The sequence below is a fragment of the Octodon degus genome, unplaced genomic scaffold (assembly GCF_000260255.1).
Source record: "Octodon degus isolate 3935 unplaced genomic scaffold, OctDeg1.0 scaffold00157, whole genome shotgun sequence".
In the NCBI taxonomy this organism is placed as follows: Eukaryota; Metazoa; Chordata; class Mammalia; order Rodentia; family Octodontidae; genus Octodon; species Octodon degus.
The window spans coordinates 5,052,901-5,072,465 of record NW_004524733.1 but is presented as its reverse complement, the minus strand read 5'-3'; the positions used below and the strand labels follow the sequence as shown (position 1 = coordinate 5,072,465).

Below are 19,565 nucleotides of genomic sequence, written 5' to 3'. Positions count from 1 at the left end.
GCACTCAGTCAGCCCAGGACAAAAAAGTGAGTCTGTCTTCTCACATCACTGTGTGCTTAATTTGTGTTTGGGAGCAACTTTGTGACGTCACAGCAGAAAGTCTGTAAATGGTTCATGAAATGAAACTCCCTTATCTGGTGTACAAAGAGAATACCACCATCAGCAGCCCTATGATCCTGTTCTCTGTGCACCTGGCTCACACAGAGCTGTGCCTAGCCCAAGCTCGAAGCTCCCACGCTGTTAGTACCCCTCACCATCCAAAATAATTCACTCATTTTCTACAGGAGCATGGTTTGTCTCCTTCATTCCTTAGACATTCCCGCGAGGATGCTGCAGCATACCCTGGGGACACAAATACATTCATAGACACAAAAAAGCAGTCTTGTACATTTCATAAACAAGGAAGCATTTTTCTCTATTTTCAATAAGAGTTTCTGTATCTTTAAAACTCAGATGGGGATAGAATGAGACAAAGGGAAGAGACCGATGTTATGTGACTCCACGATTGGGGTACAGTATTTGGTAGGTAAATTGAAATTCCTACTTGCCTCACAATTTCAGCTCAACCATCCAGCTGCCTTCCAAGGCTTAATGAAATCTGCAGCCAACTTGCAAGAGAAAGGTCATGCCCTCACCATCAAAGAGGGAAAAGGAAGGCACAGAAGATCTGTGATGCATTTGGATGCACCAGCAGCTCACGGCCGGACTAAGGAACTGAGAACTTCTGTCCAAGTTTCTTCTCCCAGTTTTCAGGTGATACAGAAATCATTTAGTGATATTTAATGTTCTCATCCATAACAGAACAAAATATAAATATTTAAATTATGAAGCAAATAAGCACATTTTATTTTATGTGTTGCAAAACTGCTTAAAGAGCTGTAAATGCTAAAAGCAAAGTTGTTCCTTAGATGTCCTATAATAGGACACAATTTGTCTGGAAACAGTGCTGTGAAAACAGGTAAAGAATCAGGAATGACCCCTAAAAGTCTTTTGCATCAAATCAGAGCAAGTGAGCATTGTTTTGTTTTCTTTTGTTTTCAACCATTAATTTACATTTGAAAATAGCCATTTGTAAACATCTGGAAAACCTCAAGAAACGAGGGTGGCTATTAGACTCAAAGAACAAACTGTCCATGTACTCAGCGGCTGCTCCATCAATGTACATGATGATGATGACAGTGGTGGTAAGCACCTCTCTCTAGCAGGGTGGAAATTGCCTGATTATTAAAGAGTAGAAGGTGAAGCTCAAGAAGTAAACACTATTTCCCATATCCCAACGAACCACTACAAACATTAAAACATGCAAGTAATGGTACCTACTGTGTGAAAGAAACTAATTCCTGGACAGAAGTGATGAGAAAGTCAAGGTAGGAAGCCAATCTACAGCAGCCATATTCACCTGTTTCTGAGAAGGCACCTGCTGAGAAGTCATCAGCCTGCCTTGCCAGCCTGCCAGAAAAACTGGGCACCTTTCCCTCTCTGTGAAGGATGCTAACAACCGCTTGCTTCGTAATTGTTTCAAAGACAATGAGCAGCAGTCACATTGCTCCAGGTCTCATCTAGGCTGCTTATCTCAAGATTCATGGGCTTGGTGAATTCTGTTCAGCGACTCAGTGCCACAGCTTGATGTGGCACTGGATTGCCATTAACCCTCAGAAATCACTGCACTCACATGCTGGATTCTGCCATCATCATGCAAGGAGAATGTCTAACCCAGGCCAGGTGTTTGAAGCATGAATTGCAGAGAACTGACCTTTGAATTATAAAAGTATTGTTTGGCGGCTCTGGGATAACCAAGGAAAAAAGTCTTTTTCCTCCAATGAATCATTTGTCTGTGGGTTTATGTAAACCTAAAACACATGAGTGATCCAAAACATAGATCCCTCCCTTACTTCCGTTCAGTGCATTGTAGGCTAAGGAGCCTGAAGTTTTTACTTTAAGCATACTTCAGAGTTTTTTTAAGACATTGCACTTAGGAGGTCAGCAACCCTTCCTCAGCCCAGAGACTTACTTTGCTCAGACTGCAAACACACTTTTTTTACTTACTTTGCTTGACTACATTTTTTTTTTTTTTTTTTTTTTCGCTCGGAATGCCCTCATGGCTGGAGAGTTGTGGGGATCGAACTACAGCAACCTGAGGCTGAGAGCTTTGTGGAAGCAGCCACTTAAACAACTGAGCTAAGGCCAAGCCCCCAAGCCCTTACTTTAGAAAACTGGTACTTTCTCACTTCTTTGAAATGTACATTATCCTATTGAAATTAGATAAGACTTTTATAGCTTTATCACCTAAGAAACTTTTTCTCAGGGACCATCCTATTTCTGAGTTAGGGTGGGAACCTAACTTCCATGAGTGGTGGGTAACTCCAGATTGCAACATTGCCTCCTGTCATTAAATATACAGATTTGTATTCCCTTGCCTAGGCAAGGCCAATTATTAGGAATACACGGTCACCCTAATTATCAGGAACAGTTAGGATGAACTATGCATGACAAATGGTGCTATTGAGTTATTATTTGAAGACTAGTTATTCCTTATCTTGAGAACATTCTGTGTATATAATTGGTTGGATCTGCTTGGGTATGTAAGAAGATAAGATTTCTCTCCATCTTTGTAATTTCTGAGAAGATTACTTATGATGTATACCCTGTTCTGGCTTAATGCTTGTTCAAAAGTGAAACAAAAAAAATTTCCTGTTCTTGCTGTGGAAAGAGAATTTCTGACAGGATTAGGAGATTTAAATTATTTCTTCAACACAGGTTATCATCAATAATCCTTGTTTTCTATTCTGTATGATACAATTCTCTTTTACACTGACCAGTTTTTCCACATTGTGCAATGCATTTTCAAAATGTGAGTACTGTTATATTAAACCAAAGGTTCATCTCTTTCCCCAGATCACTTCTTAAAATGTTTTAAAAACTTATTGGATAAAAAATTAAAATCAGCATGACAGTGGGCCCCAGCCTACTAACTCCATAGGTTGTACTTTTCTTCTTGCTTTTAATTACAGAAATGTCCCAGTTACTCTAATATACCATACCCTTTCAGTCAAAGAAGCTTTCCCCTTATTAGTGTTTTCATTCCATTTGCCCAGTTACCTCCAATTTATGATTAGGATCATGGTTTCAGTGTTACATCTTCGAGTAAATGTTGAGTGTCATAAAATCAAGGGCAGATTTTCTGGGTATGGTTAGCAAACCACTGCCTGAATGTTTTTATAAACCTATTACAGAATGTGTTGTGAAATTATTTGATCACTGGCTATCTTTTTCATTGGACTGCTGATTTGAAGAAGGCAGAATCTTTACCTCTCTTTATATACCATTATTAAGGGCTAGCGAGATAGCTCAGCAGATTAAGCACTTGCTAGGTAAGCACAGAGGCCAGGGTTCCATCCCTGGCACTGGATGCCACACCAGCCCAATCCCTGGGCACACTGAGCCAGTGATGGAGTCCAGATGTGGTGGCATGTGCCTGTAATCTCAGCACTAAGGAGGCAGAAAACAAGAGGATCATTGTGAGTCAGAGCTGTGTGGAGAAACCCTTTTTGCATATGTACACACACACACACACACACACACAAATAATAAACAAAAATGTATGCTATTGCTACTCCATTACCTAATAGTGTCTCAAATATATTGGAAGGAATTCAGAGAATGTTACATTCATTCTGTTCCTCTTTGAGGAAGTGTTTCCATTATATGCAATAAACGGGGGAAAAAGATCTAGTAGTTCAATATTTACTTTGGTCAAATCTTAGCTTCCTTCGAATCAAGTATAAAAGCATGTGCCTAAGTAATTAACTGTTATAGTAAATTTGATTTTATGTATTCCATTAGTGAATTTAGTACTGACGTTTGAATTTGATTCCTGCTGCTGAATATTGATTATTATGTAACAAATTCACTAAAAAATTTAGTGATTTAAAATGGGAGTCAATAATTTTTTTCTGTAAACAGTAATATACTAAATATTTTTAGATCTCTGTTGCAACTACACTACATCATTGTAAGATAAAAGCAGTCATCAATAACACAGAAATTATTTAATGAATAAGGTTGTGTTCTCATACAACTTTGCTACTGCGCATGGAAATATGACTTTCAGATAGTTTTCTTATACGACAAATATTCTTTTTCAACTCTTACAATGTAGGATCTGCTCATATGAAAACAGCAGTGGGCTAGACTTGACCTGTGGGTCGTGGTTTGCTGACCATATGCTTACTACCTTTAACTATTTGTAACCATGAGAGTTAAGACAGAGCACAGCAGAATGATTCTCCCGCTTCTCTTGAGAATGGTCCTTTGCTAGTGCCTGGCTTCTCACAGAGCACCCTGCATGGTCTGGGATGGCTTTCCTCATATTGCTGGTGCCTTGACGAGATTGCCTGAAAGGCTGAGCTCAGCTGGGATTGTGACTCCAACTGCTGAACTGGCTTTCACAGACACTTAAGATTACCAATATATATTTTGACAGAGGGTGAGATATTTTCCACATATACAATGAATCTGGGTTTGAGAGGAAAAGATGATGCTTATCAGTGCTAACAAAGTACAGTGGTGTAGTGGTTTCTTAACTTCTTCCTAAGAAAGCGCTTATGCTAATATACACTGTCAGGTCCTGTGAAACTGTTCACTTTTCATCTTATCATTTTCCTTATTTTTTTCTTCATCCTTCAATTGCCTTTTCTTTTCAGTTCAAAACAAGCCTGCAGAGTAAATGCTGAAGCATAATCCTGTGTTAATTTATGGGCCATGGTGTGGCTTAGTAGAAATGAAATGCTCTGGTCCCATGAAATCCTAATCACTTTCACAGCCAGCAGGTGCCAGAGTTAAAGCATTTCCAGTGAAGTGAATAAGAACATTAAATAAAACCAGTGCTTGGGACTGGATGCATTTAAGTCAGGTAAAGGAAAGTAACACGCTACTGATCAAAGCCTGGCCGAGGGAGGCAGCTCTATTTGGCTTTAACTCAGCAGGGAAGGTAGTAACTTCAAATCCATGGTCAGTTCAATTCAATTTATGGGAGACTTACCTAGTTATTTCTGTGTTGCATACCAAGCACAGGGGTTCTGAGCTGGCTTATGAAAAATCTCCTAGGTGAAAGAGATATAGAGAAATTGTCCCCCTGCAAGTTCTTTCAATGATTCCTGACCCTTTAAGCCATTTTCCTAGAGCAGATAAGATACTCAAAAGAGGAAGGCATCAGTGTTAGGAGTGGGCAGCAGTGGTCTCATCATTGGTGAAAATTTATCTATTATGTGGCACAAGTGGTGGGGAAAGCCCTCTCTATTAACTACTGATTAGGAGTTGCGTGGGTGAAAGCAACTTTGTAGGAAATCTACATTTAGATATACTGGGGTTAAAGAAAGGGACTGATAGTGATAGTTCTAAAATCCAAAAACAAAAGATCTGAAAACATCTTTAAGCACATTTCAAACACAAGATACGATGAAACAATGTGTGCTTTAAAAGTAATACAAGTTTAATTGCGACAATCAATTGTGCCAGTTCAAAATAAAATTTAAAAGCTAGCTGAATTTGTTCATATATCCTGACCAGCAAATGGGTATTATATCCAATAGAAAAATGAAGGGAAGTGGAATGGTGAACCAACAACTACAGACAATCAACAAGCTGCTGATGCGGTACTAGGTTTGCAGTGCCTAATATGAACACCTTCACAGGATGGGTACATCACTAATGATGTGCAACTTATGGTAATGTTAGAATCAGTTTACTTTTTCTTCATGCCACTTAAGAAAGCACGCAGAACAGTGCCCATAATTTAATTTTCAGTGTAGTCTTGACTTTGAACATTCATTTTACTTTGAAATGGTTTTATAAGTGATGTAAAATAGCTCTGATAATATACAGCAGTAAAGATGTTTTTAGAATTAAACATACAATGTTCCTTAGAGCAACACTTTTAATTGGGAGCACGGAGTGTATCATGCACTTTGGAGCATCTATGTAGTGTACATTCCTGTGGTGATTTACAAATATGGAGAAAGGACTGAGAAGTTTCCCTCATAAGAGTGGGACAGGAATGGAAGGAAGAGGGAAAGGAGAAGCAGACAGACACAAAATCAATCGCCAGTTCTCTGAGTTAGACATTAATCTGGGGGTGGGAAAGAAAACACATCTATGTAACAAGAGAATGTGTGCTTTTCCTTTTCAAGCTGGATAATAAAATTGTTGTTTAGATTTGCAAGATGACAGAAGAAAACCTTTAGAGGCTCTTGAGTTTCATGCCTTCTGTGCCCTGAAAGAATAACTACAAGAATATTTTATTACCACAGAGTGCCAATCCTTTTCTTTCTTTCAACCAGTTTTGTCAAAATTCTAACAAGAATAATTCAGTTTTATAAAACAAAGCTGTTCTAGAATATAATTGCTAATGGAATACTTGAAAGCCCTTTTTGTTTTGACAAGTTGAGTTCAAATATTGTTTGTGGCAGGAGAACATCATTTGTTTTTATCTGCAGCCAGACACCTCATCCCTGCAAAAACTTTTGTGCCGCGAGTTTTGAAAAGAAATCCTGTCTAGAGTTTTGACAGTGTTCTCTGCTGATAATTCTTAACCAATTAAAGCGGACCCACCAGAGACCTTGTTCATAAAAGATTTACAGAAAAGTCACAGTATAGTGAATTCAAAATAAAGAGTATAAAGATAAGTGAGCGATCTTTGAATAAAAACACATTCAGTAATAGACAAAACATACCAACTCAAAATACAATGGAATAATATTAACCAAAAAACAATGTCTTGGGAGACATTTTTCTCACTTAACAGCTCTTTAACCAGAGTTCTTCAGGGTTACTTTGAAAGTCTGCAACACTTAATAGATAATTGGGTCAATCTCACTGTTTTGAGATAATACTCTAGGGACCCTGCATCTTACCTCCACAAAACAGCATCATTTTGATAATATAAAAAGCAAAATCTTAGTTTGATTGTCTCTAGGCAAATTGACAGTAATGAAGAAGCTGGTTTATTTATTTATAAGATATATTTCACATCCAAGACTGGTTTAATTCTAGTCACTGGCACACAATAGCTATAAGTGTTTTAGAATGTTATATTGCTTTTGCAAGATTGAATGCTTTGTGCCTGTGCTTTTCAGTTAGGTACATCAGCAGTGGGAAATGAGGTCTACGGCAGGAAATGAGAGACATGGATGTGTAGACTATTGATCCTGCAGGAAAGAGTGGTAAGACAGTGGAATTAAAATGTACTCAATTCTTATTGCATTTCAGGCACTGTGGGAGGGCCCTATTATTTATATCACAATAGCCTTATAAAGCATGCATGAACATTGCTTAAGTCGATGAATACGAAACAGTTTCAGAAAAGTCATAGAATTTCTCCAATGGCACATAGATACTGTGAGCATTTCCAGGTTAGGTCTGTCTCATTCTGAAGTTATACTGTTACAAAACTAAGTCATCAAGCAGAGAACTTAATAAAATGCAGGTCAGTGCTGCATATTATAATATACCTGTGAATCAGGTAGAGACTTGTGAAAATCCAGACTCTGTAGGTGTGAGGAGGTGCCTGACATCCTGTTTTAGTACTTTCCCAGGGAGTGCTAATAGCGTTGGTGTGGAGACTTGGTAGTCTCTACCTTATCATCTTGGGTTCAGTGGTGAAATATGTATTTCAGAGAAAAAGCCTAAGGTCCTATAACCACCTTGTGATAGTCAAGTTTGAGCCAGTGTTAATGCCAAAAAATGCTTTTGGAAGTAGCTTTCTCCTGAGTGCCCATCAGTTCTCCAATGCAGGACCATATAAAAATTCACATACTTAATATGCGAACTCAGTTACTTTTTCAGTCAAATTGCTATCACTCTTTTCTATTTGGAATTCTGGAATTGCCACTATTATGAACTGTGTCCTGACTTCCAGTCAGGGCTTTTTCAACTATAACTTAAGTATTTCATCTCAAAGGGGGATGCACTAATGAGGGAGGGAACGAAGCCATTACAATTCCTCCAGGCAGTTTTACAAACTCAAAAGTCCGTGACCAGGCACGTAGTGTGAAAGAATAGAGTGAGCTTGAAAGGGTGCTGACAAACCTAAGAGCCTGTTCATATCCCAACAGGGCAGCTCGAACCCAGTGCTCAGACTTTGAAAAACGTTAGAAATGTGGTATTTTTTTTTCTCTTTTCAAAAGATTTTATCTTAGGGCAGCACTCAAACTCACCACAAAATTTTACAAAAAGTACAAAGAATTCCCATACATTTCTAGCACCCACTATGTAAATTCCCCAACTATCTATGTCCTACAATAAGTGGTACATTTATTACAATCTAGGATTCTATAGTGACCTCTCCCCATCACCCAAAGTCCATAGTTTACAGTCAGGGATACTCGAGTATTGTTCATCTTACAGATTTTGATAGATGTATAATAACGTACATCATCTATTGCCATACCATAGAGTAAAACAGTCTCACTGCCTCCAAGTCCGATGTGTTGTACATATTCATTTCAGCCTCCATTGATTTCTGGCAACCGCTGATCTTTTTACTGTCTCTATAGTTTTTGTTTCCCAGAATGTCAGAAAGTTGGGATTATACAGACTGCAATTTTTTAGGTTGACTTCTTTTATAAATATAGATCTAAAATTCTTACTGGTCTTTTCACAGCTAGATGGCTCACTGCCTTTTAACACTGAGTGACAGTTTATTGTCTATATAGACAGAGTTTATACATACACTTTTCTACCAATGGACAACTTGGTATTAATGAATGAAAATGACTATAAACATCCATGTGAAGATATCTGTGTCTACCTACGTTTTCAATCCGTGTGGGAAAATACCAAGGACTATGACTGTAGGGTTACATGGTAAGAATATGTTTAGTTTTATATGAAACTACTACACCAAATTTCATTTTACATGTGCCATTCTTCATTTTATGAGAAATGAATGAGCTCCTCTTTGCTCCTACTTTACCCACCATTCAGCATTAGCAGTTTTGAAGTTTGGCCATTATAATAGGTGTGCACTGGGATCTCACTGTTCTTATTTGAAATTCTTTAATAATATATGAGGTACAGTATCTTTTCATTTGCTAACTTGTCATCTGGGAAAAGTCTTCAATTAGCAATAATCATGCCTCAGATAAAACCTCATTGGCTATGATACTGCCACTGTACAAAGCTAACTTGCCATCTGTATATCTTCTTTAGTAAGGTGTTAGTTCAAATATTCTGGTTATTTTCAATTCTCATTGCTTTCTGGTGGACATTAATTCATTACACATTATGCAGGATAGGACTTTATCAGTGAAGGGGTAAAAGAGTCTCCATTTTAAGAGAAGGTCACTTAAGTTCACTTAAGCTACAAATAAACTCACTCCCTTACCCCCTCTCATGTAGCTGACGATAAACACATGTCGTGAAAAACAGGATCATAAAATAAGAACAAATAGAGCAATTTGGAGAACAGGGCAAACATTAAACCACACTGTCCTATGACAGGCAGATAGATGGTTAAGTGTTTGGGAAATATAACCTTGTAGAAATTGTATGGCATTCCTGTAAAATGCCTGAAAATCAGGTAATGTTCTTACTATTGAAACTTGAATAGTATATAACCTGGAGGTAAAGTCCGAAGGGGGCCAACAACTTGGGACTCCTGACCCAAAGTCAGGGCGCTGGCGGCAAGCTCATAATAAAAGCTCCCTGTTCTTCTGCACTTGGTCTCTTTTGAGAGCCTTCTCTTCCCTGTCATCATTGCCATAATCATATATGTCTTTGCAAATATTTTCTTTGCATTCATGGCTTCTTATTCTCCTCAAAATATCTTTCACAGAGAATTGATCACTTTTTTCATGTCTCCTGCCTTTGGTTTCATATACAAAACTCATTGACAAACATATAGTCCTCCAGATTTATAAGGAGTTTTCATAACTAGTTTTCACTAATTTCATAGTTTTATATTTTACATTTAGGCATATGGTGTTTTTTGAGTTAATTTTGTAAAGGTCAGAAGTTCGTGTGTTTTGATTCAGTTTTTTGGAAGTCTTTTTGGTCCATGTCTAATTACTCTTTCATTGCTAAGAAATGATACCCAACACCCACAATTTAAAGTAGGAAAGGCATATTTTCTTCAAGTTGTAAAGGTCTTAATACATAGTTAGAAGTAAGGAAGGCTCCACAGAAGACAATGTGGCAGAAGAGAGTGAGCTCTTGGCATGGCAGCAGGAAGCAGAAAGAGCTGAAGCGGAAGCAAGAGGAGGAATACACAGTGGACCTGAAATTTTTCCTAAAGCCCTCGGAGTTATAAAGAAAAAAGCTGTGAAATTCAGATATGGTCAGAAAAGTGACTGTAAACACCTATTTTTATAGTTTAGTGTATTAATAAAGTCTGCAGGTGCAGGACAAGGGCCGAGGAGATGGCTCAGTAGAATAAGTGCTTTCTTGGCAAGTACAAGGGCCTGAGTTCAATCCCCAGTTTTTAGGGGCTTCCTAAGGATCTTCAGGCTTTAAGAACAAAACCAAGAGCACGTGGTACAGTGAGCTGTTGTGATGTGGGAATGCTGATAGGACTGCCGGAGACAGGTGACAGGGCAGCAGCAAGGGGGACCACATAAAGCTCTTGGGTTGGTTACTCCTGTGTGTGTGTGTGTGTGTGTGTGTGTGTGTGTGTGTGACATCTGCAGTTTCTCTGAACCTGTAGGAATTTCCCATTATTAATTAGCCTCTAAGGAATCTGAAAATAACTGAGGCCATGAACTCTGAGACACAGTTTTATGAGGGTGTATGTGTACTCTTCCATACCATGCTTAGTGACCTCTTCCCACCAGGATTCACCTTCTAACATCACACTCAGCTATAAACTCATCAGTGGGTTAGCCCATGTGGCATATCCCAATCCCATGATCCACCTGCCTCCCCAAATCCCACATATGGGGGCATAAGGTCTGGGGGTGTATCTAGATACAAATATAACATTCTGCCTTGGCCCCCAAAAGATTCCTTCACATTCCTTTACAAAAATGTATTTGTCCATCTCTAAGGCTTGCCAAAATCCCAGCAGCTGCAGCATAGCTGAAAAGTCCAATATCACCTCTGAGATTTAAGGCAAACTCTTAGCTGGGAGCCCCTATAAAAATGAAAAGTTTAACACTTACAATATACAGTGGCATAGGATAAAATTTCCAATCGAAAATGTAGAAAAAGGACAGGTATGAAGCAATTAGACCAAAGCACGATCAATATCCAGTAGGGCAAACATTTAATCTTATCGTCCAGCACCCTTGGCAATCTGTAGTAGGGCAATTCCAAAGGGCTCAGTGGCTCAAGGTCACATACTTGAAGATGAACAGAGCCAGGGTTTGAAATCAAGTAACTGGGCACTGGAATTCCTTTCACATAGTGTGTGTGTGTGTGTGTGTGTGTGTGTGTGTGTGTGTGTGTGTGTGTAATATTTATGCTACATCATTTCAAAACTATCTTTCTGGGGGGGGTGGAATTAAGCTCTTTCTAGCGTTTGGTGACATGTACAATGTAAATCTTATCACCATGACTTATTTCAAGACTTAAACATTTTAGTAATTGCGTCTACTAGTAAAATTAGGTTCCATTGTAACACTGCTTTAGTCTTATTTGAACTGATTAGTGTGAGTTTGCATTGTTTTCTACTTCTTTTATTCTTTTCTTCGGTTTTCTTTTCAATCAGCTTACACAGTGAGCAGAAGACAAATAATATTGCTTTTATTTAGGAATGGAAAAAAGCATTTTGACATTTATGGTGCTTGAGGATTTTATACAAGTTACAAAGAAATGGTGATAGGCTATGTGCAATTAGAAGAGATTTCGCTTCTCTACATTTACTCAATATCTGATTTTCTTAGAAATATTATATGTCAACATGCACATTAGAGGAATCAAATTTTAATTAAAGAAAATAAATGAGTAAATGTTTCTAATGCACTGCACTGAAAGGCCAGAAATTCAAATTGGTTGACCAATTCCTTAGTGCACTATCCATGCATTAGGTTTACATAATTTCCTTTCCCTTTAACTCAGAAACAAATAGACTGATCAGAGCAGTTTTATCTTCCATTATATTCATTCTGAATGTAGCAATTATTTTATTATTCAAATGCTCATGCTTTTTGAAAGATGACACTAAGTCACAGGAGAAAATATATGGTACAAATTTATCACAAACAACGCATCTTTTTCTGTCCCTTGTTATCTCACATTTTTTACTTTGTAGGAAAGCAGTTGGATATATACTAAGTAGGAGATGATGCTCCATATTCAAGTAAGCAAAAATTTTAAATGTCCTTTTAGAAACATTTTCTTGAGCTCTACAAATAAAAATTGACAAATGACTTAAACAGGTCTTATCTTTGTAATCAGTGCATAATTAGAATATATATTTATGCCACCAATAGTTTTTAAATGAATTTAGTTATACTAAACAAGTTCAATTGTGTTCTAATTTCTAAATTCAATCATAGAACATCAAACACTTTAGACAAAAGTTAAAAAACAAAAAAATTAGTTAACTTTAAAAAGTTCATAAATAATAAAAAGTTCACATATGTCATTACAGCGTATCATGTTTATTATTTGGATTTTTAAATCAAAAGGAGTGCTAAGGAAATAGGTGTATTTTTATTGTTCTGTGTATATGGTACATGTATGTTTTAAATTATTTTACAAGGTAAATCAAGGTCTATTAAGAATATTTTCATCAAATATAGGTCATTATAACTATTATTTTGAAATATTTATTTGGTACTGCTAAAGTTTGAATTATTTGAATTGTTTACTTAAAATACAGTTAGTATTTAGGTATTTTAGGTAGATTTCTGGATAAAAGATCATTAGGAAATTTTACTATAATTAAAGTTCATAGTGTGAACTATTTATATGAAACTCAGAACATTAAGATAGGCCTTCTTGGGCTTAAATAATTCCTTCGGATTTTATTTTTTTTTTTTTGGCAGAACCGGGGATTGAACTCAGGCTCTTGCGCTTGCCAGGGAAGCGTTTATTCTACCGAGCCATCTCCTTGCCCCCCACCCTTTTTTCCTTAGGATTTAAACTCAGAAAACAATTTTCATTCTTGTCTTTGATTTACATGCCAGCCTATGAAGTTTCAGCTCATATGTGTGTATAGAAGTGGGGGAGTGGAGGAGGAGGAGACAAAAAACCAGCAAAAACAATGCACAGCGGACAGTAAGGAAATCAGGAGCCTCTCTTTCTAGTATCTATAGGCAGAATCAAGAACTGTGGATGGCCTGAGATTTGACCCTAATTTCCAGCAAAGAAGTTAGCCTGTCACAATCACATAAGCTGGTGGAAGGCATCAGACACAGGACTGTCACTACATCTAGCAACCAACATAACCTGTGTATCATGGCCCCACTAGGTCCCATAGGAGGGACAGAGAAGTGGGTAAAAAACATGCTGTCCACATTCCATGGAAAGCATGCAGGAAAGCCCAAACTTTTACTAGGCGTTTGCAAGCAAATCTACTTAAACTTTGCTTCAAAGGGAGACATTTGATAGTTTTAAAAATGAGGACAATGTTTATATAAACAAAAAATAATAAAGTTAAGTGACAATACTGTTTCCATAATCATTTAGGAAAACTGCTAGTCCACCCGTGTGTTTAGGACAATGTTATTTTACCTAGGTAGTAAGTCATAAAACATTTCTTATACAAAAGGAAAAGTAGGAAGAATGGGACCAAAGCTCGGAATTGTATTTCTTACTTCACCTTATCCTCTGCAATAGCCATGTCATCTCTAACAATGATACAACCACAATACATGTGAAGAAAACAACTACTGTGTGCCATGAGGGCTACTTCATTTAATTTTCTAATGTTCTCTTCCCCAGCTACTTTCTTGCTTTTTCCAAGTAATAGAGAACCATTTCAAAGTTAATTTATTTATGGGGTCTTTATTTACCTTCATTTTACTATGTAGTGTTCCAGCAGTTTCTTACGTGTTTTTTCATGACTCTAGAGAACACTAATACTAAAATGTTATCGAAGACATGAACTTTAGGGACAAATAATTTTCTTTTTAAAAGATGTTATCATATACAAATCATGTTAAATAATAAATATTAAATATATTCCAATCTAGAATTTCATAAATATATTTTCAAGACTAATTTTTTTAAAAAAATTATTACTTTTTTTTGTATTTTAGGGAAGGGTCTACAGGGTGTTCAGGGTCTTACTACTAGATCAGACTAGTGATTCTCCTGTTTATAGCCTCCCAAGAACTGGGATAACAGGCACAGGCCACCACGCCCAAACTCAATTGCCCTCTCAGCGCACCCCAGGGGCAAGGTCAGCATGGCAGGCTCTCAGACTGAACCCCTGGCTCCTGCACCTGCTTGCAGGTACTTTCATCCACTGAGATATTTGGCTGGCCCCTTCAAGGCCATTTTTTGTTAAATACATAGGGACATTATTTCTATCAGAAAGAATGTGAGTTCAAGAGAAAACATCCTTTAAAAACATCTGAAAGTTTTTTTTTTTTTTTTTTTTCTGTCAGTTAAACTCTTAATTGGGAGAGGAATTACAGGCCATAAATACTTTCTATTTTCTTTTTTTCTGGTATTACATGACTGCCTAGCAGGAAGAGAGAAATATATATAACAGGAATATCATTTTAAATTAAATATATTTTGAGTTTAAATCTGTTTTCGTTCCCTTTGTTCTAAGGCCCATTATTACATTTAGGCAACTTTACAGTGCCTGAGAACCCAGAAAAGTAAGATTTCTTTTTCTGATTTTTAAATATGAAGTTGTAGAACGGTTTCATTTAGCTATCAGACTACCATCGATGGGTGCTAAATCTAGATACCTATCTGGGGAGAACCTGATAGAGTGCAATCTCAGGCATTATATTATTATTACTTTTTTTTGTATTTTAGGGAAGGGTCTACAGGGTGTTCAGGGTCTCACTACTAGATCAGATTCACAGTGATCCGCCTGTTTACAGCCTCCCAAGAGCTGGGATTTCAGGTGCGTGCCATCATGCCCCGTCTCAAAGCTGTCTCAGTGCATCCTGGGGGTGGGGCTGGCACAGCAGGCCCTGGGAATTGAACTCCCGGCACCTGAGCCTGCTTGCAGGTGCTTTAATCCGCTGAGCTATTTGTCCTGCCCCTTCAGGCATTATTAATGAGGGTCCCCGGACAATCTGATGCACAGGAAGGCCTGGGAACAAGTGACTTGCATCATTTTCAACCACAGCTTTCTACTCACATTATACAGGATAGCAAACATTAGGGTGGGTGTAGAAAAAGAATACTAAAGTTTGAGAAAGATGTTGTGCATCTTCTATTACTGATATAAAAGGTAATGATTCTGAAGGAAAAGATGACTTCAAAGTTTATATGTAATTTCTCTGTACTTGTTAATCACAGTGAATTCAGAAATTAGAAAAATAACAGCAAGCTAGACAACAATTGTAAGGCCATCCTCTCAGAATAAGATTTGTAAAATGCAGCACCAATCAAGTGCTCCATATGATTTTTCAAAAGAAACGATCAATATTGAACATTAGTAAGCAAAAGAACTGAGAGTTTTGTGGTCTCAGAACTTACACGTTGTAATCACTCCGTTAGGAAAAATGCAAAGAAAATCAACATAACTGCTTGTTGGAAGATTGCCCATATTTTCTAATATGCCCAAAATAAAAAGCATCTCTATGAATAGCATTTTTTTTATCATTTAAGCTATTAGGAAATATTGTGTCAAAAATACTGGGTAAAAATATTCAATGATAGCAGACATCCTACATAACATATGGCAATCCAACCAGGATAAATATGCTGAGACTTGGTGTTACTCTTCCTATGGGTCTAAACGCCGTGTACTCTATTTTAAGTACTCAAATAGATTTAGATGTATTATATCAATGTGGAAATAAATCCCTAAAGTAGCAATTTCTTGCAACAACAGTGAGAAATTCAAGTACTACTTAAAATTTAAATATATACAATAAGACATACACATGCATATTCATTTTCATGGGGTCTTCAAAGCTTAAAAAGAGCCAAACAATTTCTGATACAAAGAGCGAAAGTGCCACTTCAGCATAAATTTATTTTTGTACTTATTTTATACCAGAACTTTAAAGTGCACGAGGACATCTAAATAATTTTGAACAATCTTTTCAGCCTTTGTTTCTTTCTTCTTTACATATAGACACTGACAGAACAAATGGATTAAATGCAGTCTACTTTTTCTTCAGTTGGCTGATTTTTCAGAGCATTGTAAACCATGAAGCTAAACTGAGTAAATGTTGGAAGTTTATTGCAAGCAGCACCTTGGGCCAAAAAGAAAAGGTTACATGGTTAAATACAAGATGCATATATTTGTAATTTGTACAAATACTGCTGTGTGCTGGATATTGGCTATGGTGTACCTATGTCTAAGTGACAGGGAAGTATATGAGCGTCATTCTCCTTAGAAAGGAGTAGTTCATGGAAGTTAAGAAAAAAGGGAGTAGATAAGCTAATCTTTTAAACCTCAGAAAAGTAGATGAAGTTTGCTCCACATCCATGACATCACTTCTATTATTTTACTGTGTTGTCACATCCATTGTTTAGAAGAAATTATTCAAGCACACTCCTACCACTGTCTTCCTAAAACTGCCCATACCACTGCTTTTTATTCTCCTCTACTTTTTACTTTCATAAAAGAGAGAAGAGTTATTGTCACGATGCTACCTGTCTGAGTTCATCTCTGCCCAAATACGTGCCCTATGTATGGGAGGAGGGCTTTTCTACTGTCAGGATGTTAAATATACGGAACTAGTCAATTTCAAATTCATCTACCAGAATATAAGTAGCATTCTGCCATCTTGTTAAATGCAACTTCGAGTTTTCTGTGTTTTATTTTTTATTAGGGAATTAATGAAACTGATTTATTTTATACATAGTCTTCTCTCTCGCACAACTTTTACTGACTTCTGTATCTTAGTAGTTAAAAAAGAATAAGGAAATCTTCAAAGTTTCTCAAATACAGAAGTATGAAAAGTAAAAAGTCACAGAACAATAAGCAGCAGTCTAACTCAATAAGCTGCATTGATTAGTAAGCTGTATGCCTTCCCTATCTGAAAATTCACTAATAAGAATCAGCAGTGGTTGATCTCCAAATGCTTTAAAACTGTGGTAGGCTCATACAGAAATCAAATGAAGGAAAAGACAAACTTCAAATATAGGAAAAAAATAATTCTGCTAACTTTTAAGGTTAATCAGAATTGTAGTAATTTTGATCTTTGAAGCCACAAGAGTTAATGGCTAAACAATTTATGTGATAAATGGAAAAAGTAGTAGAAATGCTAATTTATCCCTACTTACTTCTAACTACTAAAAGTAACTGATTAAATCAGCCCATCTCAACATGTACTGTTAGGGCTGAAGCTAAACTCCTTTTAGGAAAGATGACAGAGATAAGAACTATCAGTCATAGACTAGATCACCAGCAGTCAACCAAAGGGTTTTAGGCATATTTTTAATACTTGTGGCACTTAACAGGTCATCAGTTGACATTTACCTAGAACTTACTCTACAGGGTCCCCTTTTTTTGAAAACAGTGTACTGTATGCTATGACATTTAAAAGTGTACATTTTATAAACATTTGTAAGTTCACACAAATACAAAATCCAAATACAACTTACCATAACTTCCAGTCACATTGGCACATATAACAGCTCCAAAGAATTTTGGAAAATGCTTCTGAATTCTTGAAATAACTTTCTGGCAAGCTATGGTTGGATCTTCTCCTCTTCTCATATATTCCACTGCTTGGTAGCTGATTTAAACAGAGGTGAGACTTCAATACCAGAGCATAAATACTAACTCCAAATTGGATTACTTAAGGTAAGAAATTTAAAATCACTAAAATAATCACATTGGATAGAATTCATATAAATGAACAGAAAGAACTCCTGCTAGGCTTCAACAGCAAAGTAAGGAATCCTTGATACAATGCTATTTAACTCACCATTAATTTCAGATGATCATTTCGAGGAACAGAGGGGGACTTGGCTGAATAACAGTCACTTAGCAATAACAGAAGTCTCAGGGCATTTATATTTAAATGAGAAAAGAAAGTACAAAGGAGAAAATACCACGTGTGTACAAAACATGTAGTTGTATAATTGCATACAATAAGTATGCTTCTTAATTTTATCAATAACCACATTTCCTTTACTTAGTGGCTTTACATCAATCACTTAGCATAAATATTTTCTTCTCTGAAGTAGGGTGATAAACAATGTTCGATTTCCCAGTGTTATTGATACTTAATTTGAATGATCATTAATTTAATGATAGACAAAAGCCTCTATGTGGTTTCTAAATAGCTTTTGTGTGCACAAATTCAAAGGACATAATATGAAAAATTATTTTATACCTTGACAAAGAAAATACCTCCATTAAAGACTTCTAGAGTTGCAAAGCTACGGAGCCATACCTCGGGAGAAAGCGCATCAATATATCTCCATCCCCAGTGGCTGCAGCAGCCCCTGCAGTGTCATCAGCATAGGCCCCAGCTCCAGGTATTGGGGAATCTCCTATGCGCCTTGGTGAGCAGAGAGTAAGGATTTAGCACAGAAAATTGGGTGTAAACTAAATTATGTTATTAATTTAGTTAAAGCTGCTTTAAAAATGGTATGTTTGTGCCTAGATACTAATCATTGTTTTGAATAAGTTCTTCAGCAGAATACAAAGAGAAAAGGGTTTTCTATGTAGGTCTTTAAAAAGCTACATTAATTATGCAAGAATTTGTGATCCTGTGGAGTATAAAAAGTTAAACTTATAAAAACATTAAATTCTGGTGGTACACGCTGGGGAGTGGGGAGATGTCTGTCAAAGGACACAGAATTTCAATTAAAGAAGAGGAATAAGTTCAAAGGATCTATTGTATAACATAGTTCTACAAGAAGTTAATAACAATATACTGTACATTTGAAAACTACTAAAGGAGTATATTTTAAGCATTTTCTTCCCAAAACCATAAGTATGTGTGGTGATGCATAAGAAGCTTGATTTAACTACTTTACTGCCTGAGTGTATTTGAAATCATGTTGTATGCCATAAATACATAGTTTTTTGTAAACTAAAAATAAATTTCCAAAAATAACAGAATTTATAACAAAATAACATACATGCTTACAGTGACTACTTTATTAATATAATTCTTTATTAACTACACATTCCAAAGTGGTTTTCTTAGCTACAATTTATTCCTACTTTGCATGTAATGTGTCAGTTTTCCATGTAATAAATCTTTAAAGCCCTCCTATTTTAAAATAAACTCCAGAATTCCTTAGGCTGACCTAAAACCCTTTGAAAGCTGGCTCCAGTCTTCCCTTGCCATCTCCCACTGTTCCTTCTCATCTGGTGCACGCGTGTGTGCACACACCCCCCCACTGGTGACTCTCAGCCAGCAGAGGCTCTGACCTGAAGTGCATGCAGCTATGCTTCTGCTCCTACCTTCCCCTTTCCTTTCTGTGTGCTACTGGACTCTTTTAGAATATTTTGCTGAGTTTACACA

The 19,565-nt window shown here is 36.8% G+C and overlaps 1 protein-coding gene and 1 non-coding gene across 2 annotated transcripts in view; both read right to left on the bottom strand.

The window, feature by feature from the left end:
- Positions 1-9,039: 9,039 nt before the first annotated feature.
- Positions 9,040-9,180, bottom strand: LOC111812998. Its single transcript, XR_002818357.1, has one exon. It is a non-coding gene; the product is annotated as a U4 spliceosomal RNA (small nuclear RNA).
- Positions 9,181-16,080: 6,900 nt separating this feature from the next.
- The window catches only part of Aga (aspartylglucosaminidase), a 19,436-nt gene continuing 15,951 nt past the window's right edge, over positions 16,081-19,565 (bottom strand). The window contains exons 7-9 of the mRNA XM_004642614.3: positions 18,483-18,590; positions 17,686-17,819; positions 16,081-16,328 (exon numbers count right to left, since the gene is read on the bottom strand). Coding sequence (XP_004642671.1) covers positions 16,228-16,328; positions 17,686-17,819; positions 18,483-18,590 — 343 coding nt within the window. The 3' untranslated portion in view covers positions 16,081-16,227. The remainder of the gene's footprint in view (positions 16,329-17,685; positions 17,820-18,482; positions 18,591-19,565) is intronic.